This window comes from Lampris incognitus, chromosome 2, assembly GCF_029633865.1.
Source record: "Lampris incognitus isolate fLamInc1 chromosome 2, fLamInc1.hap2, whole genome shotgun sequence".
NCBI classification, from domain to species: Eukaryota; Metazoa; Chordata; class Actinopteri; order Lampriformes; family Lampridae; genus Lampris; species Lampris incognitus.
In genome coordinates, this window is record NC_079212.1 from 78,662,355 (window position 1) to 78,688,678 (window position 26,324).

Genomic DNA, 26,324 nt, shown 5'->3' on the forward strand with positions numbered 1-26,324 from the left:
GCTCTTATGAGGGATTCTATTCAGGGGGGTTGAATAATTTTGAGACTGCAGTAGTCATTAAAAGTAACATTTTGTGTTGAATTTGGATAAAATCCTTGTAACATTAGTTTTATTGAACTATTTAAACTGTTATTGTGTAATTTGCTTATTGCAAACAGCTGGAAAACTGTACATTTTGCCAATAAACCTAATATGCAATTGGGGTTGATGCTCTTCAAAACAAACCCCAGTCCTATTGGTTGTAATGTTTTCTACCCCTCCATTGGTTGCAGTGCATCATAAGTACATGCCCCATTGGTTGTTATAATTTGGATGTTTCCCCATCTGATTGGTCGCTGTCCAACCGAAATTAGGGGCGTGATGCTGGGCAACGCAAACTGTATGATTCTCTGTGTAAACACATTAGCAGTTGATGAGTGCGAGACGCACGAAACAGGGCTGTACTGCAATGTATTAAAATCTTTTTTCCTGTATCCGTGTTGATATATATACACACACACACACACACACACACATATATACACACTCACACTATATACTATATCTATAGACTATATTGTAATCAATACATTTTAAGTATGTGGCACTTACTGCATGCCTCTACACTAGGCTCTGGTGCGCAACAACAAAGTGGCTGCCTCCGACGGAATCCCTGCAGAACTGTACAAGTATGGAGGACTACTGGGAACTACTACTGGGAAACCCGGACCGCCCTAGCTGATTTTAGAGACGCAAACATCATTATCATTTTCAAAAAAGGGGACCTAAGTAAGTAAGTAACCTTTATTGTCACTGGACACAAGTGCCAGCGAAATTAACCATCAACCCGTCCGTACATATACACAAACATGCATACAATATGACAAGGGAGGTAGACAGGGATGGAAGAAAATACAGCATAACACGAGGAGAGGGGAGGAGAAAAAAAAAGCAACCCCCAGATTATGCTCCTGTGGGGAGTACAGTATGGGAATAGGAGAGAAAACCTCAGCAACATAAGCACATAAATCAGTATACTTTACAACATGAAAGCTCACGACTTGCAACAGGGGAGGGGGGGAGTGGGGGTGGAGGAACCCAGCACAGGCAAGCAGCCATCCGGTCCTGCAGCCATGGGTGCTGGTCACAGACCTGCTTGTCACACTGGGGGTGCAAAGCGGCGAAGGCGTGGGATGGGGGGGTAGGGGGGCGTGATTGCATATATGTACGTGTGTATGTATGTATGTAAAGTTCGTGTATGTGTAGGCCTGGTGAGTCGCTTCGGCTGGTGTCCCAACCAGTGTCTCAAGTTCGCAGGATTGTCATAGCGATAACACAGCAAGTTGCCATGGAGACTGTCTTGATCAGGCCCCAGACAGAGTCGACAATCAGCAGGTGTCTGTTGGAAGCGGGGAAAGGAATGCAAGAGCGTCTCACTGCAGTGTTCTTCCAGGGGAGTTTTTGATCCAGCAACGGCCCTGGCCGAGGCCAGTGCTGGTTATGGGGGCCGAAAGCAGATAAGATTGGGATTGTTTGGGCTAAGGGCAAGTAGCCACATTTCAATTTACCCGACTACGCTCCTTGTCCATTTTGGTCTCCGAAACAATCCATTTGCCTTTGCAAAGCTGTAAGCTTCTCCATGATGTTATCCATATTGCGGTTTATAGCCACAGTCTGAGTGTCAACAGCTCTGCCCACCGCTTCACCTAGGAGTGTGCGGAAATTACAGAGTGTGCGGCAATTACAAAGGAGTTTCCCTCCTCTCAACAGCTGGGAAAATTCTGTCGCAGATCCTTCTGAATCATCTCACCACCCTGGCTGAAGAAATTCTCCCCGAATCCCAAAGCGGTTTTCGATCCCACACAGGGACCGCCGATATGATCTTTGCAGTACGACAGCTCACGGAGAAGGCTAGAGAACAACTGAAGACAAAGTTTTTCATCTTTTTCGACCTTGAGAAAGCATCTGATTCTCTTCTGACAGCCATTTTGTGGGACGTGTTATCCAAATCTGGATGCCCTGACCACTTCATCCAGATGATTGGCGCCCTCTGTGATGATAAGAAAGGCTGTGTCTGTTTCCGTGGAACCCTTTCCGAGCCTTTCCCCATGGATTGTGGAGTAAAGCAAAGCTGTATTCTAGCACCTACGTTATTTTCCATGTACCTTGCAGCAAGGTACATGGTAAAGTCAACATCCGTTACCGCTTCGATGGCAGCCTGTTCAATCTCCAGTTTCCAGGGCTAAGAACAAGACATCAACAAACATCATCATTGAGCTTCAATATGCCGATGATAATGCTGCTCCTGCCATGACTCCAGAAGGTCTTCAGTCGATCACCAACTCCTTTGTTCAGGCCTACGAAACTTTTGGCTTTTCTGTGAACATCAAGAAAACCAAAACACTTGCTGTTGTGCCTCAGGATACCCCAGGAATTCCGCTTCAAATCACCATCCATGGCCAACCTATAGAACAAGTTCAATCCTTTCAGTACCTTGGAAGTGTCCTCGAAGAAACATGCAGTCTAGAACCGGATATCACCACCAGACTGTGAAAGCTGCCCACACCGCCTTTGGCCGACTTTCTCACCGTGTTTTCTATGATTGTGATCTCAAGACATCAACCAATATCACGGTTTACCGTGCAGTGGTTCTTTCAACTTTCCTGTATGGTTGTGAAGCCTGGGCCCTCTGCAAGTACCAAATCCATAAACTGAAACGCTTCCACCAGCAAAAACTGAGAGGTATTCTGGGAATTTCCTGGCAAGAATGGGTCACCAACAATCAAGTTCTCGAAAGAGCCAATCTCCTTTCCATCGAGACGACAATTGAACATCACCAGCTGCGGTGGCTTGGCCACGTCCAGAGGATGCCAAACGACAGACTCCCAAAACAAATTCTATAATCCGAACTGACTGAAGGTCAAAGAAAAAGAGGAGCTCCCATAAAACGCTACAAGGACTGTATAAAGGAAATGCTGATCACCTTCAACATCGACCCTAAGAACTGGAAAAAAGTAGCGGAAAATCTAAAGCGCTGGAGAGCTGCCTGCCTGGCTGCTTCCATCAAGGCTGAAACTGACAAACAAACGCATGCGGAAGAAAAGTGCAGCCGCCGAAAAATCCGCCAAGAACAGACAGCTGCAGGAATGGGTCCACCCCCAACTATTCCCTGTCCACGCTGTTCCAATCTCTTTTATTCTCACCTTGGACTGTCAAGCCATCGTCGTTTCAAGCACATGCCTTAATCTCTTGGAATGGACCTTCGGACATGAGAGACGCCAACGACGATGATGATCTATAGACGATATCTATATCTATAGACTATATTGTAATCAATACATTTCAAGTATGTGGCACTTACTGCATGTCTCTACACTAGGTTGTCAGTATGGGGATAGGGATGACTTCTTGGACATGATCACCTTTATGCCCTGCCTGACAATGTCTGTAATGGCAGTCTCCATGTCACCTGTATTAAGGTCCCTGTCTTTGCAGAACTTATTTCGTCATTTCTTGTTATTGATATAATTTGCTTTCATGATTTACTTTTGTTTTACATTAAAACAAATGTAAATTTCCGGTGTTGGAAAATGGTGGTGCGATCTCACATTTGCAGCGGCCTCCCCCAGTTCCGATGATGCAGTGTCTTTATCCATGTCTACTTCTGCATCTGAGTTTTTGTCATCGTGTGAAGAATTATGTCTGTGATTGTCGATTTTGTTTGATGGCTGGGAGAGCTGGCGTTGGATTGACTGGGAGAGCTTGGTCTACTGCGTCCTGAGGGACCACGGCCCTGCCTGGAGCTGCGACTGAAGAGGAAACACCGAGGGCGGTCTGACAGAACGTGAGGCGGTCTGACAGGATGTGGATGCAGGGCAGGTTAAGCTAACTGCTAGCCCATGCAGACCAGTAGTTCCGGTAATACTGAGGGCGGTCTGGCAGTGGCTTCGCCTAGCATCAACTGTGCAGTGTTTTTGTCTGCGTCTGGGTTTGTTTCATCGTGTGGAGTACGGGGGAGGTGTATCAAAGGTGTCTGGCTGGGAGAGCTAGCGTTGGATCGGCTGAAGGAGTCTGGTCTGCTAGGTCCGGTAGGTGCAGGGACCACGGTCCCCACCTGGAGCTGCGCCTGAAGAGGAAACACCGAGGGCGGTCCGACTGGACGTGGAAGTGGGGCAGGCTAAGCTAACTGCTAGCCCATGCAGACCGGCAGTTCCGACGGTGATCATGGCTGGCATTCGTTCTCTGGACAGTGACATTTTTGGACTGTGTTGCAAATTTACTGAATGTACTGTGTTGTTGACTGTTTTTTTTTTTTTTTTTTTGCTATTCTCTCCATTTTTGTATAATTTTGGTGGTGTCGACTTCTTTTGGATATGTGTTTTTTGTCTTTTGGGTTGCACTGCTGTGGGCTGGGAGAAATGAAATTTCATCTCTTTTGTGTATGAAAGTACATGAATGAGATGACAATAAATTGATTCTAATTCTGATTAAAAGCAGCAATGAGATTTAATTGAAATTATTTCTTTAATTTCCAGGATTACTGACATTACAGGCAACCCATGTTAAAGACTGAAACTGTAAAAGCCAACATGCCAAGACAAAAAGACAGACTCCATGATCTCTATCCAGACAGAGGCTATCTGAACACTGTGGGCCAGTGAAGCTGTATCCTTGGCTACTAGACTTTAATAGGCTGAATAAACCTATGAATAGGCCCTGCTCAAGAGACTACAACAGCAAAAGAAAATGGTGTACTGGTGTATATCCTATGCTTTGGAACACTGAAATTACACTAAGTGAAAGTTAACACATTTAAATACACCATCAAGCATAACTTTAAACAGACCCCTGTTTTGCACTGCTTTTGCAGTGCTGTTTGGTGTGAACATTGCTGTTGATATTGGCCCCGTCTGTCATTTGTAGTGGTCGCTGACTGGTCACCTGGCAGCCATTGACTTTCTCACTTTCAATGGAAAAAGGATCCTCATGGTTTCCAAACAGACCACCTTGTCTCTGAGTTTGAGGAAATAAAGAGTTCAGATTTCAACAAACATGGTCAAAGCTTAATCTGGCAACAACCGCATCAGTTTTCTATATCTACGTATATTTTTCTATGTTCTTGCTCATTACATTTTGGTCCTCCATCATTTATTCAAATTGTCCTCTTTAATCTCCTATGTATAATGTCTTGATCTTTACAGCTTTTCAACTATCTCCATGAATGCTTCCTTCCATACTTTCCTCTCTCTCACCCATCTTTCCAGTCTTTTCAATTATCTCCATGAATGCTTCCTTCTTTATTTTCTTCTCTCACCCTTCTGTTTCCAACCTTCCACTGCCTTCAGTTATCTCACCTTGAAGACGCTCTCCTCTATTGCATCATTAATTTCTCGCTCTGTTTCCTCTTCAGTTATCAGATCTCCTGAAATTGCCCTGTGAAGCTCTGGAGCTGCCTCCTCCTCCTCTGCCTCAATGTTCCTCAGACCAGCCTGTTGGGAAAGCGGGAGAGAGAGACAGAACGATGACAGAGGCAATATGAGATAAAAGAAACAATGTGGGATCTAGAGGGAGAGCTGAAAGTAGCATTAGTAAAGTGGTTAAAGATGAAAGCAAGATAAAAATGCAGTTGATCATTAAAAAAAACAACAACCCTAAATATGATCAGTTGACATCAGTCAACCATGGTGAGAGCTGACCTGTATCTCATTGGTTGCATTCTTCTTGGTTGGCCGGTGGCCATAATACTCTTCCTGTCGCTTCTTCAGTTTCCTGAAGTAATCCTGGATTAGGAAAGTGGCGTAGAACTTCCCTACTGTCACCTCATCATCTGATAAAACAGGGATAACATTATATCACTCATCTTATCTCATCTCACCATCAGCCACTTTTCTGGGGTTGGGTCACGGTGGCGGCACTCCAGATGTCCCTCTCCCCAGCAACGCCCTCCAACTCTTCCTGGGAGATCCCAAGGTGTTCCCAGGCCAGATTGGACATGTAGTCCCTCCAGCAAGTTCTGGGTCTACCCCAGGGTCTCCTCCCAATTGGACGTGCCCAGAAAACCTCCAAAGGCAGGCACCCAGGAGGCATCCAAATCAGATGCCCAAACCACCTCAACTGGCTCCTTTCAACGCGAAGGAGCAGCAGCTCTACTCCGAGCTCCCTCCGGATGTACGAGCCCCTCACCCTATCTCTAAGGCTGAGCCCAGACACCCTACGGAGGAAACTCATTTCAGCCACTTCGGTCACTACCCAAAGCTCATGACCATAGGTGAAGGTTGGAATGAAGATTGACTGGTAAATTGAGATTTTTGCATTCTGGCTCAGCTCCTTCTTCACCACAACAGTCCGGTACAATGTCCGCATTACTGCTGACGCTGCACCAATCTGCCTGTCAATCTCCCGCTCCATCCTACCCTCACTCGTGAACAAGACCCCAAGATACTTGGACTCCTTCAGTTGAGGCAACAACTCATTCCCAACCCGGAGGGAGCAATCCACCATTTTCCAGTAGAGAACCATGACCTTAGATTTGGAGGTGCTGACTCATCCCGGCCATTTCACACTCAGCTGCAATCCACCCCAGTGCGCGCTGGAGGTCGCGTTCTGGTGAAGCCAACAAAACCACATCATCTGCAAAGAGCAGAGATGCAATTGTGAGGTTCCCAAAATGGACACACTCCTCACCTTGGCTGTGCCTTGAGATCCTGTCCATGAATATCACAAACAGAATCGGAGACAGACACCGGAGACTGAAAATGTGTTTGACTTTGTGCTAAGAATATGGACACAGCTCTCACTTTGGTTATATAAGGACCGGATGGCTTGTAGCAACTGCTCCGGTACCCCATACTCCCACAGTACCCCCTACAGAGTGCCCTGGGGTACACGGTCGTAAGCCTTCTCCGAGTCCACATAACACATGTAGACTGACTGGTCAAACTCCCATGCCTCCCTCAGCACTTCTGCATGGGTTAAGAATTGGTCCGTTGTTCCATGGCCAGGACGGAATCCGCATTGTTCGTCCTGGATCCGAGGTTTGACAATCGGTTGGAGCCTCCTTTCCAATACCCTAAGAGTAGATTTTGCTAAGGAGGCTGAGCAATGTGATGCCCCGATAATTGGGAGCACGCCCTCCATTCCCCCTTTTTAAATATGGGAAGCACCACCCCAGTTTGCCACTCCACAGGTACTGTTAGATACCTAAAGTTAACTTGCAAAAAAGAGCTATACAAATTGTAAATAAAATCACTTACAGAGAATCAACACATCCACTTCTTATCAAATTAAAAGCAGTAACATATAAAGATATGGTTGATTTAAAAAAAAAAAGGGGTGGGGCCAGAGCATGTGCCGGAATGAGCAAAAGGATTTCCTCATCCCAAATTTCTGTCCATCTTTTGAAAGGAAGTGTTAGTTCAAAGTTCAGGTCATAATTATTCTGTCAGAGTAGTCCGCGGTGGCGTAGCGGTCTAAGCATCGGCTTGGTGTCGATGCAGTTGCCCACTGGGGACTGGGGTTCGCGCCCCGGTCTCGTCAGATCCGACTATGGCCGGACTCGATGAAGCAGCAATCATTGGCAACGCTGTCTTCGGGAGGGGGGCGGAGTCGGTTTGTGTTCGTCATGTGAATGCGTCTCTGTGTGTGTCGGAAAAACAGTGGTTCGGCTTGGATTCGCCTTGTCACGAAAGTGGGGAGGCGTCTCCTTCGAGACTGCCGGCCGGAGAGATGCAGTTGGCGAACGCATGCAATACGAGGGTGGGTGTTTGAATTAAAATAGGGATCAATTGGCCACTAAATTGGGAGAAAAAAGGGAAAAATCAGAAATAAATTTATAAAAAAAAAAAAAATTCTGTCAGGGCTGTCACTCTCTCCATGTACACCTTTCATTTGTTTATCATCACTGTAGCCCACGACTTCTCATGTATTGTGCCTGTTCCATTTTACAAACGTATATAAAGCCTTTGGCAAGATGTTGTGGAGTAGCTGACTCAGATGTGTCCACACTTTTTCTGAGAGAGGTGCTACACACTGGCCTTTAACAACGTCTTCCCTAGCAGATAAGATGATTTTCACCATATCATCTTATGACAAGCTGGCTTCCATGGCATCTGATCAAAATAAGAATAATTTGTTAGTTACTCAACAAATGTAAAAAATACTCAGTGTAATGAGCCTGAACCTCTTGCACACAGAGCATGCTCCAACCACAAAGCTAAGTGTAGCTTGAATGGACATTGTATGTCCTGTGTTGTCCTGTGCTGGCAGGCAAGATTCTTTAACTCACAATTTCTAGAGCCAAAGCAGTGATTCTCTTTAATAATGCCATTCAACAATTCTGATTAATTCATTAGCCTTCCAGCATAAACACACAAAGCAAGTGACAATTTCCTTTTCACTGCAGTCAGTCTTGCTAATCACGTGAATAGTACCTGATGTATTTATTATTTTAAGTTTGGAATATAGGTAAGCTTTTGTTCTCCAGGACCTACCTGAAAACTGAACACAACAAGTCTAGATTTACCTTCTAATCTTTATTTCTGTTGGCAGCACACGGTCTTGACAAAACGGCTTCCTGATACCCAACATGCAACGCCAAAGCATTCAGTGATCTGATGGTTTCTACATGTTGCTGGTCCTGAGTCCTGGCTGAGAGGAGGGCAGCCCTGCCTGATGAGTTACGAGTCTCCAGAAACAGCACTGACACAGTGCAAACAACGAGACCAGTTTAAAACTATTTGGACAACAACGAGGTGCAAAATGAAGGCGCACGTTTAAAAATTATTGTTCTAGACATATACGATGTGAAGAACTAAAAGTACTGCTCTAGACATATACGATGTGAAGAACTAAAAGTATTGTTCTAGACATATACTATGTGAAGAACTACAATTATTGTTCTAGACATATACTATGTGAAGAACTAAAAGTATTGTTCTAGACAAATACTATGTGAAGAACTACAATTATTGTTCTAGACATATACTATGTGAAGAACTAAAAATATTGTTTTAGATATATACTATGTGAAGAACTAAAAGTACTGTTCTAGACATATACTATGTGAAGAACTAAAAGTACTGTTCTAGACATATACGATGTGAAGAACTAAAAGTTTTGTTCTAGACATATACCATGTGAAGAACTAAAAGTACTGTTCTAGACAAATACTATGTGAAGACCTACAATTATTGTTCTAGACATATACTATGTGAAGAACTAAAAATATTGTTTTAGACATATACTATGTGAAGAACTAAAAGTACTGTTCTAGACATATACTATGTGAAGAACTAAAAGTACTGTTCTAGACATATACCATGTGAAGAACTAAAAGTATTGTTCTAGACATATACTATGTGAAGAACTAAAAGTACTGTTCTAGACATATAATATGTGAAGAACTAAAAGTATTGTTCTAGACAAATACTATGTGAAGAACTACAATTATTGTTCTAGACATATACAATGCGAAGAACTAAAAGTATCATTCTAGACATACTATGTGAAGAACTAAAATTATTGTTCTAGACATATACCATGTGAAGAACTTAAAGTATTGTTCTAGACATCTACTATATGAAGAACTACACATTATTGTTCTAGACATATACTATGCGAAGAACTAAAAGTATCATTCTAGACATACTATGTGAAGAACTAAAATTATTGTTCTAGACATATACAATGTGAAGAACTAAAAGTATTGTTCTAGACATCTACTATATGAAGAACTAAACATTATTGTTCTAGACATATACTATGTGAAGAACTAAAAGTATTATTCTAGACATATACTATGTGAAGAACTAAAAGTATTTTTCTAGACATATACTATATGAGGAACTAAAAGTATTGTTCTAGACATATACTATATGAGGAACTAAAAGTATTGTTCTAGACATATACTATGTGAAGAACTAAAAGTATTGTTCTAGACATATACGATATGAAGAACTAAAATTATTATTCTGTACGTATACTACAAACGAGACCCGTTTTGAATGATTTGGACATAATGGGATGCAGGTTGACATCACAGTTTATAAAATGTAATGTTTAGTATCTCAAAAAGCATTACAGCACAAAAATTATAGTTTTTGTGGCACAAATCAGCACAAACGCAGCACTAATGGATGACAATATTCTTATTCATGTTCCGATTACATGGGGTGCCAAGTTCACGGAGGTGAGGTCTGGTGGATGGTGGGCAGAGGTGGGGTGGGGGCTTGAAAGAAATACAAACACTTTTTAAACTGTAGCCATAGGCCTACATATGCTTCGTCATTAAAACTGTTCTTACACCAAACTATTTAGGAGCTGGTGTGCAAATCTCTATTATGGAGATAATTTAAATATTAGAAACATATTTATTTCTACTTACTTGGTTTAAGCTACAGTGTGTAAGATATTTTTTTTTTGTTTGAACTTCACTCCAAAATACATCTTAACATGGACAAACTGAGTCCATCTACAACGAGAAGGTCTCATCTTCATAGAACCACTCAGAGAAGCTCGCAGGGAACCTCCTAGCTGTCAGTACACTTTGTTGTCACTTCAACACCTGCTGAGCACAACATCTGCGTGCTTGGCAGATGTTGGCTGAAGCCCTGCTGAGTAGGCTCGTCTCCCCTGGCCAAACGAAAATGGTGATCTAATTTTATCTATAACTTATAAATAACTTAATCTATAACTTGTAGGCTGTAAGAATAAAACTACTTTATAGGAGCAAGACGGAATACATATGCGTAAATGAGAGGGAGGACAGTGGAATGGAGAGGATGCAAGGAGTAGAGGTGACGAAGGCGTATGAGTTTAAATACATGGGGTCAACTGTCCAAAGTAACGGGGAGCGCAGTAGAGAGGTGAAGAAGAGAGTGCAGGCAGGGTGGAGTGGGTGGAGAAGAGTGTCAGGAGTGATTTGTGACAGAAGGGTACCAGCAAGAGTGAAACGGAAGGGTTTACAAGATGGTAGTGAGACCAGCTATGTTGTATGGTTTGGAGACAGTGGCACTGACAAAAAGACAGGAGGCAGAGCTGGAGGTGGCAGAGGTGAAGATTTTCACTGGGGTTGATGAAGAAGGACAGGATTAGGAACGAGCATTTTAGAGGGACAGCTCAGGTTGGACGGTTTGGAGACAAAGCAAGAGGGACAAGATTGAGATGGTGTGGACGTGTGGAAGAGAGATGCTGGGTATATTGGGAGAACGATGCTGAATATGGAGCTGCCAGGGAAGAGGAGAAGAGGAAGGCCAAAGAGGAGGTTTATGGATGTGGTGAGGGAGGACATGCAGGTGGCTGGTGTGACAGAGGAAGATGCAGAGGACAGGAAGACATGGAAACGGATGATTCACTATGGCGCCCCCTAACGGGAGTAGCCAAAAGTAGTAGTAGTAGTAGTAGTAGTAGTAGTAGTAAGGAACAATGAACCTCATTCATGAAATGATCTCACACACAACTGTGTTTACACACTTATGAGGTTTTTAGCCCTCAAGCTCGTCTCACAGAAACTATGTAGAAGCTGAGTAAGCCCATACACCAGTTCATGAATGATCCCCAATATGTGTGTAGCTAAAAGAATAATATTTACAGGAACAGATTATAAACCATGATATATTTTTCTCTCTTCATGGTGTTATTACAGACCTTTGACAGTTGGTCACACAAGGTGTCAGTGCTTTGGATACTGTGACCTTTATCTGTAAAAATACCTCACCACTAAGTAAAACTGCTTCACAAAAACAATGTTGGTGTAACAAAGAATATTTACATGAAAAGATGATTGACTGCGATACATTATACTCTCATCCTGGTGTTACTATGGATACATTATACTCTCATGACAGGTAGTTTTGTCAGTTATGACAGGTAGCTTTATCAGTTATGACAGGTAGTTTTGTCGGTTATGACAGGCAGTATTGTCAGATATAACAGGCAGTATTGTCAGATATAACAGGCAGTATTGTCGGTTATGACAGGTAGTTTTGTCAGTTATGACAGGTAGCTTTATCAGTTATGACAGGTAGTTTTGTCAGATATAACAGGCAGTATTGTCAGATATAACAGGCAGGTTTGTCGGTTATGACAGGCAGTTTTATCGGTTATGACAGGCAGTTTTGTCAGTTATGACGGGTAGTTTTGTCGGTTATGACAGGCAGTATTGTCGGTTATGACAGGTAGTTTTGTCAGATATGACAGGCAGTATTGTCAGATATAACAGGCAGTATTGTCGGTTATGACAGGTAGTTTTGTCAGTTATGACAGGTAGTTTTGTCGGTTATGACAGGTAGTTTTGTCGGTTATGACAGGTAGATTTGTCAGTTGTGACAGGCAGTATTGTCGGTTATGACAGGTAGTTTTGTCAGTGATGACAGGCAGTTTTGTCAGTTATGACAGGTAGACCCATGCATGCACATGAACCTGATCTGGAGGGAGGGGTTACAGGAGGGAAGGAGGAGGCAGAGAGAGTGTGTTTGTTGTTGTTGTTCTTTAATGTACTTTCAACATCTAGCTCACACTTGCTCATTTCTCAAAAGCTTGAAGATATACCAATTCAAACGTGATGGAATGGTTATGGCAGTTTTGCAAAGGGCTGGTTTTTGTCAGTTTGTTTAACAGGGGAAATGGCATCCCCTTCATCCCTTCTTAAATTGAGCCCCTCTCTGTCACTGGGGTGAATGAATGAACTGAGTGTGTGCAGTTCAGTTACTGGCTGAATCAGTTCAGTTACTGGCTGAGCCAGTTCAGTCACTAGCTGAATCAGTTCAGTCTCTGGCTGAATCAGTTCAGTCTCTGGCTAAATCAGTTCAGTTACTGGTTGAATCAGTTCAGTCACTAGCTGAATCAGTTCAGTCACTGGCTGAATCATTTCAGTTACTGGCTGAATCAGTTCAGTTACTCACTGAATCAGTTCAGTCACTAGCTGAATCAGTTCAGTTACTGGCTGAGCCAGTTCAGTCACTAGCTGAATCAGTTCAGTCTCTGGCTGAATCAGTTCAGTCTCTGGCTAAATCAGTTCAGTTACTGGTTGAATCAGTTCAGTCACTAGCTGAATCAGTTCAGTTACTGGCTGAATCAGTTCAGTCACTGGCTGAATCAGTTCAGTTACTGGTTGAATCAGTTCAGTCACTGGCTGAATCAGTTCAGTCACTGGCTGAATCAGTTCGGTTACTCGCTGAATCAGTTCAGTCACTAGCTGAATCAGTTCAGTCACTGGCTGAATCAGTGTGAACTTGTGTAGCATAGTCAGTCACTCACAAAGCGACTAACTTAAAACATATAGTTAAAGTGTGACATGTGGCTCTGAGGTTATCACTGTGGTGGAATGGGGTGAGGACCACCTACCTCAAATTAGCTTCATTAACTTGAATAGCATCTGCTGACATGGGGAGAGAATAAGACACAGAACTGTGCAGCTCTTTCCCATACAGACTCACCAGATAGCTTGTTTTTGACTTGGTGTTGTTGGTGTTTTAATAAATGGGCTCTCAAGCACTCAACTACAATCTTTGTCTGTGACTCTGTGCCACCACAAGAGGAAGATGGAATTTTGTTGCGAAAGGGCAGACACAGTTCACTGAACCTTTACCTTTGACACTTTTTCAAATCACTCAAGTTTTCCTTCATATTTGACAAATGGCAAGTCAAATGCTAAAGTTAAATACCATGATAAGTCGTTCAAAATTGTTGACTTTTTCTTAGAATTCAGAAAAGCTGACCTCCTATTGGTGGGATGACCTGATCCAATAATTTCATGCTGGTTCGCTTCCAAATCTTTTTGATGATAGCCCTCAGCTCTTCATTGGCTTGTTCAAAATTACCTTAAAAACAAAAAGGTAAAATAACAGTCTGTATAGAATCAGCATTTTTTAATATTAATCTTTCACACAAACACATCCACATACCCTCAGTCTTGATTTTCAGAGCAGTCCTGACCAGTGCAAAAAGTGTGGCATTAAAGGTGACCGTTCCATCACTGTTGAGTGGCATGTTCATGGAGACCAGTCTCTGCAGGAACACAGATTGAGCATGAGAAAAACCATGCTAAGTGATACATCTTCTTGTACATTTACTTCCTCTTTATTCCCTTTGTTAACTGCACCTTGCAGGCAATACGATGGGGGCAGAACTTGCCAAAGCCCAGAGGAGGAGGGATCCTCCGCAAAAGTGTTACCACATCCAGGTGCTTAATACGTCCCCTGAATGAAAAGATGAGGAAACACAACATACTATGTATGCTTGTATGGACACACATATAATTACATATGCACTTGCTATTTGCCATTTGATAGTCAACATGGAGATATTATGATGTTACAATGTTACAATTTCATTCGACAGACACTTTTATCCAAAGCAACATACATCTGAGAGTTAGTACAACACAAGCAAGGATCTAGTCAGGATGCGACAACGCAAGCAAGTGCCAAAAAACTATGTTCAAGTCAGATAGGACATAGGTGTCAAAGGACAAAGGTAATGCATAGGGTGCATGGAAGCAATTTATTCCTCTTTTTTTTTTAATTAATACCACCAGGTGTGGAGGTGTTTGTGAACGAGCTGGGTTTTTAGCTTCTTCTTAAAGATGGACAGGGACTCAGCAGATCGAATGGAGTTTGGTAACTCATTCCACCACCGGGGAATAACAGAAGAGAAGAGTCTGGCTAGTGACTTAGGGCCCCGTTGTGGTGGAAGTGCCAGGTGCCTTTCATTGGCAGAGAGTAGTGAGCAGGACTAAGTGTAGACCTGAATGAGGGAGTTCAGGTAGGCGGGAGCCATTTTAGTTGCTGTTTTGTAAGCGAGCATTAAGGTTTTGAATTTGATGCGAGCAGCAACTGGGGGCCAGTGGAGGGATATGAACAGCGGAGTGACATGTGCTGTTTTGGGTTGGTTGAAGACCAGGCGTGTCGCCGCGTTCTGGATCATTTGCAGAGGTTTGAAAGTGCATGCAGGGAGACCTGCCAGTAAGGAGTTGCAGTAGTCAATGCATGACACTACAACAGCCTGTACCAGGAGTTGTGCTGCATGCTCAGACAGGTAGGGTCTAATTCTCCTGATGTTGTACAGGGCAAATCACCATGACCAAGCAGTCGAGGCCACGTGAACCTTAAAGGTTTGTTGGTCATCAATCGTGACACCCAGGTTTCAGGCAGACTTTGTGGGCATGACTTGGGTTGATCCGAGCTGGATATTGATCTATTGTTGTGAGGATGGACGGACTGGGATGACAAGGAGCTCAGTCTTAGATAGGTTATGCTGGTTAGCAAGGCATGACGATATCTGTGCCGAAACTATGAGGTCATCTGGTGGGAATTATAGGGAGAGCTGGTTATCGTCAGCATAGCAATGGTATGAGAAACCATGGGAGCGGATGATTGCACCAAGTGAGGTGGTGTATGTTGAGAAGAGAAGGGGGCTGAGCACTGTCCCTTGAGGTACCCTTGTGGCTAAGCCGTGCAGTTTGAACACATCTCCCCTCCAAGATACTCTAAAAGATCTCCCTGAGAGGTAGGACATGAACCAGCAGAGGGCAGATCCTGAGATACCAAGCTTAGTGAGTGTGGAGAGGAGGATTTGGTGGTTAACTGTGCCGCTGACAGATCTAGCAGCAATAAAGCTGAGGACTGACCAGCAGCTCTAGCCAAACTCAGTGATTCTATTACCGACAGGAGTTTGATGTCAGGGGTGATTTTAAGGGCCCAAAACTGCAAAATGCTCACTACTTTGACTACCCACCATGTAGAGATGACTGCTTCTGAAACGACCAGAGCTACTCATCCTGCCGCAACAACGACAATGGCTATAACTACGATACAGCTGCCTGACGTGAGGACATTGACTACAACAGAGCCTGCAGCGCCTCTCTGAGGTGATGAGATTACTCACCCTACCTCACATCATTACTCCTCAAGCCAGGAGTGCCAATGGGACTACAGGGACCGCTCAAACTATAGAGGTGATCAGTCCTGTCACTGTGGTGCCACATGCTATGACAGCTCAAACTACAGAGGATGGCCATCATCACCTCATCCACACAGATCGGAGCACACCCAAGCCCTCCCAGACAACCTTCCATGGCGGAGGCTCAACATTGATTGACACGTAGAGTACACTCTGAGCTCTCAAAGGACCATCAGATCAGTGATGATGATATGGGGCATCCGAGTAGCATAGCAGCCTATTCCGTTGCTTACCAACATGGGGATCGCTGGTTCGAATCCCTGTGTTACCCCCGGCTTGGTCAGGCATCCCTACAGACACAATTGGCCGTGTCTGCGGGTGGGAAGTCGGTTGTGGGTATGTGTCCTGGTCACTGCACTAGTGCCTCCTCTGGTTGATCAGGGCGCCTGTTAAGGGGGGGGGGGCTGGGGGGAATAACGTGATCCTCCCATGCGCTACGTCCCACTGGTGAAACTCCTCACTGCCAGGTGAAAAGAAGCAGCTGGTGACTCCACATGTATCGCAGGAGGCATGTGATAGTCTGCAGCCCTCCCTGGATCGGCAGAGGGGGTGGTGCAGTGACCGGGATGGTTCGGAAGAGTGAGGTAATTGGCCAAGTACAATTGGGGAGAAAAAGGGGTAAAAAAAAAAGATCAGTGATGACACACAACACCAGGGAAATGAACACAGGCTGGCATTGGGGCCAAATGACAGCTGCCTCAACATAACCGGTCCAATCTCAGTTCACTGACACTCAGACCGCGTGTATCTATTTAATAGTTAAAGCCATAGAAGTTAATGCCCTCCTGCACATGGGTTCAGGCATCTCCATTATCAAAGAGACATGTCCGGTCCCTCCAACTGGATTCTGTCCCCACTAACCAGGTGCCCCCCTGCACTGTGCCAACATTTTGCACTTCCTGGCTGAGTCCTGTTTTCCCCATATAAAAAGCACACTATATAGTATGTTACTGTCACCAAATTGTTTTGTTTTGTCTTGAAAGTTTTTTGTTGTTTTCTTTTAAAAATTATGTATATGTGTTTTATGTTATGCAATGTTATGTTGTTGTATGTGCTGAAAATCTTATAAATAAATCATATTTAATAAAGAGACATTCTGACAGTCTGTGTTAACCCTGTGTTCCCATCAGTTAGACAACTCAGTCATCCTCGTGGCTTCTGTGACAGAGCACCCACTCCATATGGTGGGCTCCCTCACCATACACACAGGTCCAAGTTCCCTACAGTATGATTTTCAGGTGGCCGGGACAGCTAACTTCCCTGTCATACTGGTAGGGAACTTCCTATTATCATGTAACCATTGATTTGGCTAAACAACATGTGTCCCAGTTTGGCCACCAACTGCCTTTGTTACACCAGGCACAACTCATTCCACTTCAATGTAACTACACTTGCCTTTCTCCAGTTTTGAGTGGGATGACCAACTACACCAAGTGGAACTGGGCTACAATACGTCAGTCCAGTCCAGCATTGGCTTCACGCCTTTCTTCCTGGCCCATGGACATGAAGCTAACTTGGTCATTGACATACTTAATCCTTAAAGGGTAGACTGCAGAGAGTCATATCATATGGGACATTGCAACCTTCACTGACATTGCCAAAGAGTGACAGACATTATTATGGCAGACATGAGAAGTTACTGTGAAAGTTACTGTGTCCCTTACTGTGAAAGGGACCTAGTCATAGTTAACCATCAAGCCCACCACTATGACAAGTTAGCCCCACGCTGGCTGGGCCCCTATGTTGTCCTTCGTTCTATCAGCTCAAGTCATGACTATCCGCCGGTGAATTTCGAAGTCCATGAAGCAGATAACTCACAGGTAAAGCATGGAGGGTGCATTATATTCACCTGAAGCCTTTCATCTCCCCTGTCTCTTGAGCTACGGCAGAAGGATCCTGCTACAAGGACATCTTTTCCGCTACCCTGGGAGTGCCAGACATTTGACATCTGTGTCACCCCCTGACTGCCCAATCAGGGTCCTTGCCCTCACCCTGGTTACAGTCCCCTTCTACCTTCATGCAACAAGGACCGCACAGCCCAGCGATGTGTCCTGCCCAGCCACCCACTGGACCCGCCCCTGCAACTTCCCCTGGCCTTGCCACAGCCCTACTCTCTACATCTACCGTGACTCTGGTACCACCTCTGTCTTGACTGCCTGTCTTGGTCCCCAGAGGCCAGAGACCGAGACGCATGCCATGTCACCTCTGAGACTTTGTGTTGGACTAAGTATTCCCAGTGTTCCTGAGCTAGAGTGTTTGTTTGTTTTTCACTGCTACAGGCTACTACCTTGTCTGCTGGTCCTCATTCACCTCCTACTTCCTCCTTCCCAGGTTTAAGGAAGTTACACAAGGGGTGTTGAGTTGTAAAAGTGTGAAGAGGAAATTGGAAAATACATTGATTGTTAAACCAGATCCACGTTTAATTTGTTCTTTAATAATGCTGACTAGTGTTGTAAACTGGTAAAAGACTAGTAAAACAGCTGAGATCAACTCTGATCCATAAGTTAAAACATCGTAACGTAAAAGAGACTGATGATGCCATGAACAAGCATGGCTACCATCACCTGAATTTATATTTTACCTCTTTTAACTCACTTTTTTTGTCTAGGTAAAGCACCATGAAACATGTACAGCACTTTGAATTCCAATTGTTTATGAAATTTGCTATGCAAATATGTAAATGAGCCTTCCTTGCCTTCCAGCAGTAGCATAACTGTAGTGTAGCATCGTGCAGTTAGGCAGATGCTGTTAGTCAGGTACTTCACAGCTCTTAGTATATACAAGACAGCCTCTGAAGAAGGAAAGTAAACATTGTTACGACATATTCACAGTCACACACTGGCTCTTCTCACAGTAGGAAGTATGGATTAGTAAATAAGAAGTCTGGATTAGTAAATAAGAGGTCTGTATTAGTAAATTAGTAAATAAGAAATCTGGATTAGTAAATAAGAAATCTGGATTAGTAAATAAGAAGTCTGGATTAGTAAATAAGAAATCTGGATTAGTAAATAAAAAATATGGATTAGTAAATAAGAAGTGTGGATTAGTAAATAAGAAGTCTGGATTAGTAAATAAGAAGTCTGGATTAGTAAATTAGTAAATAAGAAGTCTGGATTAGTAAATAAAAAGTTTGGATTACTAAATAAGAAGCCTGGATTAGTAAATAAGAAGTATGGATTAGTAAATAAGAAGTCTGGATTAGTAAATAAGAAGTCTGGATTAGTAAATTAGTAAATTAAAAAATCTGGATGAGGAAATTAGTAAATAGGAAGCCTGGATTAGTAAATAAGAAGTCTGGATTAGTAAACAAGAAATATGGATTAGTAAATAAGAAGTCTGTATAAGTAAATTAGTAAATAAGAAATCTGGATTAGTTAATAAAAAGTGTGGATTACTAAATAAGAAATTTGGATTAGTAAATTAGGAAATAAGAAATCTGGATTAGTAAATTAGTAAATACGAAGTCTGGATTAGTCAATAAGAAATCTGAATTAGTAAATAAGAAATCTGGATCAGTAAATTAGTAAATAAAAAATCTGGATTAGTAAATAAGAAGTGTGGATTACTAAATAAGAAGTCTGGATTTGTAAATAAGAAAGATGGATTAGTAAATAAGAAGTGTGGATTAGTAAATAAGAAGTGTGGATTAGTAAATAAGAAATCTGGATTAGTAAATTAGTAAATAAGAAGTCTGGATTAGTAAATAAAAAATCTGGATTAGTAAATTAGTAAATAAGAGATCTGGATTAGTAAATAAAAGTGTGGATTACTAAATAAGAAATTTGTATTAGTACATTAGTAAATAAGAAGTCTGGATTAGTAAATAAGAAGTCTGGATTAGTAAATTAGTAAATGAGAAATCTGGATTAGGAAATTAGTAAATAGGAAGCCTGGATTAGTTTTAGTAAATAGGAAGCCTGGATTAGTAAATAAGAAGTCTGGATTAGTAAATAAGAAGTATGGATTAGTGCATAAGAAGTATGGATTAGTAAATAAGAAGTCTGCATTAGTTAAGAAGAAGTCTGGATTAGTAAATTAGTAAATAAGAAGTCTGGATTAGTAAATAAGAAGTCTGGATTTGTAAACAAGAAATATGGATTAGTAAATAAGAAGTGTGGATTAGTAAATAAGAAGTCTGTATAAGTAAATTAGTAAATAAGAAGTCTGGATTAGTAAATAAGAAGTGTGGATTACTAAATAAGAAATTTGGATTAGTAAATTAGGAAATAAGAAATCTGGATTAGTAAATTAGTAAATACGAAGTCTGGATTACTCAGTAAGAAGTATGGATTAGTAAATAAGAAGTCTGGATTAGTAAATAAGAAGTTTGAATTAGTAAATAAGAAATCTGGATCAGTAAATTAGTAAATAAAAAATCTGGATTAGTAAATAAGAAGTCTGGATTAGTAAATAAGAAGTCTGGATTTGTAAATAAGAAATATGGATTAGTAAATTAGTAAATAAGAAGTCTGGATTAGTAAATAAGAAGTCTGGATTAGTAAATAAAAAATCTGGATTAGTAAATTAGTAAATAAGAAGTCTGGATTAGTAAATAAGAAATCTGCATTAGTAAATTAGTAAATAATAGGTCTGGATTAGTAAATAAGAAGTGTGGATTACTAAATAAGAAATTTGGATTAGTAAATAAGAAATCTGGATTAGTAAATAAGAGGTCTGGATTAGTAAATAAGAAGTGTGGATTAGTAAGTAAGAAGTATGGATTAGTAAATGGTGCTAAAGCCATATGTCTTCTGCCATGAGCACCAGGCTACGTTTCGGCTTGTGTGAATGTTGGCCTATCGCACATGGATTGTAACATCACATTTGTGTGCCTATTAATAATTCATGTTCTATGTCATCACATGGACACTTACGTGGCATCAGAATCATACTCTGCCCAGATTTTCTTGAACTCATCGAGGTGTTGAGGGCCAAGGATGGACCAGTCACGTGTCAGGTAGTCAAAGTTGTCCATTATGACAGCCACAAAGAGGTTAATGATCTGCGAGACACCAAATGAGAAACTAATAAAGGAAACAATAATGTGTGTGTGTGTGTGTGTGTGTGTGTGTGTGTGTGTGTGTGTGTGTGTGTGTGTGTGTGTGTGTGTGTGTGTGTGTGTGTGAAATCAGTTACCAGAAAGGCACAGAGCATGTAGAAGCTCATGAAATACACAATGGCAAAGTTGGCTCCACAGGTGTATTCGTCCCCAGGCAGGTAGTCTGACTTTGGATCACACCTCTTCCCATACATGCAGGCCAGCATCACTTCATGCCATGTCTCACCTGTGGCACACCTACACAAGAGGCAAGAGGAGACACTCATGTGGATGTGTTGATTGATAGCTTTTAGTTTATTGTTAATGCTTTTAACATCCATCCATCATCCAAACCGCTTATCCTGCTTGCAGAGTCGCGGGGATGCTGGAGCCTATCCCAGCAGTCACTGGACGGCAGGTGGGGAGACACCTTGGACAGGCCGCCAGGCCATCTGGGTTCCAATTAAGCTGGTGCCTGGGAGTGCCCGGCATACCTAGTTCTGGCCATGGCATACCTAGATACAAAGTTCAGGAATGCCCCATTTCTATGTGTCACCGGCACCCCCTAGTGGTGTGCCTGTAGGCTACATTAAATCCACTTATAATTGGATGTAATGTACAGTACAGTACAGTAATGTACATGTGCACACACTAGGGGGAAGTGTTATTGCTTAGCTGACAATTATCGGATCACACTTGTTCGGCTGTTTGAAGGTCGTAATGTCAGTGTGCCTCAGTCGTCGGTTGTGTGCCTCACGTCAGATGAAAATTAGATGTCAGATGGAAAATAGTATAAATTGTCGAAACAAAAACAAATAGACAAAGTTTGGGTTTACTAAAAGGTCAAGCAACGAGAAAAATAGAAAATAAATTGAGAAAGTGGAGGAGCAGATAACGAGCGAGGAAGTTGTCCAGCTAGCTAACTCTAGCCAGTACTGCTAGCCTAGCTACAACGGCGGAGTCCAGAGCAGCACATCGACCCTTGCCACCAGCAGCATCTGGCCCACCACCAGCAACATCTGTCTCACCACTAGCAGCATCTGGCCCACCTGAGACTGTGCCATCTAATGTTACCTCAGACTTTCCAAAAGTGTGGTGTGCGAGCCAAAGCAAGGAGTGGCAGGAGCAGCAACCATGGATTTTTTTCAATGAGGGTTGCATCTGATGTTTAACATGTAAAGAGGCAAGAATACTACTTGGACCAAAGAGAGGGGTTCATTTATTCAGCGAGTGGGGGAAAGGAAGTGTGCTTAGTGACAGTGCAAAAGTTATGCGCAACAAAAGATATAAACACAAGGACATTGTCGCACACAAACAAGCCGAAGAAATGGCCAAACAGAGAAAAAGGGACGTGATACCCAACATTATTATTGAGGCTAGTGCACACCACTTTGATGAGACAGAAGCATCATTCAGAACCGCTTATTGTATTACAAAAGAATGACTGTCATTCACGAAGATGGGCCCCTTAATAGAACTGCAAGAACAAAACGGGTCTAAAATGGCAAACGTACATAGATCAGACTACTCGTGTGCCGAGATCACAACCCACTTAGGCAGCGAAATGAAACGCATAATAATATCCAATCTGAAAAAAAGCAAACTCACCGATTAGCATCTCAATAGATGAAAGCTCCGTGTATGGGATTGCTTACCTCATCGTGTACCTTAGGTCTGTCATCAGTGGCAATGGTGATTTAGTAAATATCTCCTTGGACTTGTTTGAGCTAAAAACAGGGCACGGATGCTGCATCAATCTACTCCTCTTTGAGAGAAAGTCTATGTGATGCTGGGTTGGACGATGAGTGGTTGCGCAAGCATTTAATTAGTATCGCAACAGATGGGCCCTCCGTTCTACCTGGAAAGGTGTCTGGACTTATTGCCCGACTTAAAACAGATTTCCCCAATGGTCAGGCAGTGTATTGTTTGGCACACCGGCTCGAACCAGCCGTCCACGATTCACTTAAAGCAGTTACGGGAACCAACTATTTTGACATTTTTATTTCAGAGTTATATGCAATCTACTATCAATCCCCCCCAAAATACCAGACTTCTGAAAGAAGCTGCGCTGGCACTGGAAACGAGACTCGCACAGATAGCCAAACTCTTCACGATACGCTGGGTTGCCAGTAGCTTTAAAACTGTCACGGCTGTGTGGCAAGACTTTCCTGCTCTGGCGAAACAGCTGAAGGAAGCTAGTGAGGATCCAAAGCGCACGGATGCCGAGAGGCGGCAGTTCAGTGGCCTTCATAATCAGCTCGTAAGCAAAGGCTTTGTTGCTGATCTTGCATGTATGAGGGACGTTCTACGCGAGCTCCAAACCGTCTCTCTAAAACTACAGAAGAGAGATACAACTCTGAATCAGTCAAGCCGTGACATCACACAAGCTATCGAAGCGTTAACAGCAATGAAAGAAATGGGCGGTAAATCATTCCACGTAGCCAAGGAGCGCATCGCAGCGGCCACATTTCATGGAGTGCAACTGCTCGATGGCAAAGAGAACATCAACAGACTGCAGTTTCACCAGTCTGTAGCAGACAATCTAGTGAAACGTCTAGCCGACTCCGATCTTGTACAACCACTCAAACTGCTGGACAAAAGCTGCTGGCCGGCTGGTCGTGGCGAGCTGCTTCTGTTTGGTGAATGAGAGGTCCACAAACTAGCCAAGCTGCTTGGGGAGCCATCGAGGGAGGCTGTGGAGGAGTACAGAGACTGGAAATTGCAGGGCACTGAAGGGGGCACGCTGAGGAGACTTGTTTTTGCTGCTAAAACCTTTCTACCCAGCTCTGCAGAGTGCGAAAGAGGTTTCTCTGCGCTCAGTGACATTGATCGCAAGACGCGGAACCATCTACGGGAGCAGTTTAAGCACACCTCTGTTTTTGGACATTAATGGACCCCCATTGGAATATTTCAACACAAAACCTTTCATGAGGTCATGGCTGAAGGCCGGCCATCATCTTTCAACTTCATGGAAACCGGGGAAAGATGTCAAGAGAAAGGAAAAGAAGCCACTTTGGGCCAATAGGTGGTGAGTCGATGATGGCTTTGGCACACCTTGGATATGAATGGGACAGACAGCTTGAAATGGGATGATTTGTAAAATGGCAAAAATGACAATAATTTTAAAAAGGCATATGGTAAAGGTATTTGTATGTCCTAAAATGGGATGATTTGTAGAATGTTAAAAAATAAAAAAAGAAGGCTAATACATTTTTAGAAGGTGTATTGTGGCATTTGCATTTCTTATGTGTAATATACTGTATACTGTATATGCCCCGTGGTCACCCCGCATCACCCTATACATGAATACACACCTTTCACAAATAATGCAGAACTGGGGCCTCCCAAAAGGCATAGTCGAACTGTTTGTGTTGATGATGTCATATTGAAATATTGCGCTCCAGCACACACACACACACACACACACAGACACACACAGACACACCTAGGTACAATTTAGTACGACCGATTCACCTGACCTACATGTCTTTGGACCGTGGGAGGAAACCGGAGCACCCGGAGGAAACCCACGCAGACACGGGGAGAACTTGCAAACTCCACACACAAGATGACCTGGGATGACCCCCAAGGTTGGACTACCCCGGGGCTCAAACCCAGGACCTTCTTGCTGTGACACCTCAACACCTCCCTCCAGGCAGGATGCTTTCTATCTATCTTCAAGACTGCGAGAGTCACCACCCTTCTCAAGAAACCATCACTTAACCCCTCTGACGTCAAAAACTACAGACCAGTTTCCCTTCTACCCTTTCTATCCAGAACTTTCGAACGTGCCGTCTTTAACCAACATTCTTTGTACCTCCACCAGAACAACCTCCTGAACCCCAACCAGTCTGGGTTCAGGGTGACAGAGACAGCCCTCCTTGCAGTGACAGAATCGCTGCACTCTGCGAGAGCAAACTCTCTCCTCTGTCCTGATACTCCTGGACCTGTCAGCTACATTCGACACAGTGAACCACCAGATCCTCCTCTCTACCCTCGAGGGGCTGGGTGCCACACGCTCTGCACTCTCAATGTTTGCATCCTACCTGACGGGTTGCTGCTACCAGGTGGCATGGAGGGGATCTGGGTCGGAGCCTCACAGACTGACTACAAGCGTTCCACAGGGTTCGGTTCTGGATCCTCTCCTTTTCTCCCTGTACACGATATCCCTGGTTTCTGTTATTCGCTCGCATGACTTCTCTTACCATTGTTATGCTGACGACACCCAGCTGATCTTGTCCTTCCCTCCCTCTGACACACAAGTAGAGACACGCATTGCTGCGTGCTTGACTGACATCTCGGAGTGGATGGCGACACACCACCTGAAGCTCAGTCTGGACAAGACAGAGCTGATGTTCCTCCCGGGGAAAGGTTGCCCACACCGAGACCTGGCCATTACCATTGACAACACCATTGTGACGCCAACTCAGACTGTGAGGAATCTGGATGTGATCCTGGACGACCAACTGTCGTTTGCTGCAAACGCTGCATCGGTTGCTCGCTCCTGCAGATTTCTCCTCTATAACATCAGAAGGATTCGCCCATCCCTCACCGACAAGACAGTGCAGGTGCTCATCCAGGCTCTGGTCATCTCCCGACTGGACTACGACAACTCCCTCCTTGCTGGCGCTCCGGTGTCAGCCATCAGACCTCTGGAGCTTGTTCAGAAAGCTGCAGCTCGTCTGGAGTTCAACCGCCCTAAGTTCTCCCACACAACTCCCCTTCTCATGTCCCTACACTGGCTCCCAGGAGCTGCTCGCATCCAGTTTAAGACTCTGGTGCTAGCCTACAGGGTAGTCAAAGGAACAGCTCCTTCCTATCTCCCGGCCATGGTCAAGCCCTACACCTCCGCCTGACCACTTCGTTCTGCTGCCTCAGGACACCTGGTTGCCCCGTCTCTCAGAGGCCCCTGCTGCCGATCGACCCGGTCACGGCTCTTTTCTGCTCTGGCCCCACAGTGGTGGAAGGAACTCCCCACTGATGTCAGGACAGCGGAGTCGCTGCCCATCTTTCGGCCCAGGTTGAAAACTCACCTCTTTAAGAACTACTACCCTGTTACTTGTTCTTAGCACTTATTGTATTCACTCATTTCCAGTGCCCGCTGCCTCGGCAGAGTCAAGAACATTTTAAAAGACTCTTCTCATCCTGCACACCACCTGTTTGACCTGATGCCCTCTTGCAGGTGCTACAGGACCATCAAATTATGGACCACCAGATTTAAAAACAGCTTCTTTCCCTGGGCCATTAGTATACAGAACTCCAATAAGCACCGAATGACCCCTCATGTGCAATATGTTGACTGTCTTTCTAGGGCCAACCATTCATTTCTGCTAGTGCATTCACATTCATA

At 43.6% G+C, this 26,324-nt stretch overlaps 1 protein-coding gene across 1 annotated transcript in view; it reads right to left on the minus strand.

The window, feature by feature from the left end:
* Nucleotides 1-1,551: 1,551 nt before the first annotated feature.
* The window catches only part of LOC130130505 (dihydropyridine-sensitive L-type skeletal muscle calcium channel subunit alpha-1-like), a 357,791-nt gene continuing 333,018 nt past the window's right edge, over nt 1,552-26,324 (minus strand). Inside the window, exons 34-44 of the mRNA XM_056300217.1 lie at nt 21,073-21,232; nt 20,811-20,938; nt 14,078-14,174; nt 13,881-13,983; nt 13,695-13,796; nt 5,676-5,806; nt 5,334-5,468; nt 4,867-4,992; nt 2,145-2,221; nt 1,790-1,890; nt 1,552-1,685 (exon numbers count right to left, since the gene is read on the minus strand). Of these exons, the coding sequence (XP_056156192.1) occupies nt 1,552-1,685; nt 1,790-1,890; nt 2,145-2,221; nt 4,867-4,992; nt 5,334-5,468; nt 5,676-5,806; nt 13,695-13,796; nt 13,881-13,983; nt 14,078-14,174; nt 20,811-20,938; nt 21,073-21,232 (1,294 nt within the window). The remainder of the gene's footprint in view (nt 1,686-1,789; nt 1,891-2,144; nt 2,222-4,866; nt 4,993-5,333; nt 5,469-5,675; nt 5,807-13,694; nt 13,797-13,880; nt 13,984-14,077; nt 14,175-20,810; nt 20,939-21,072; nt 21,233-26,324) is intronic.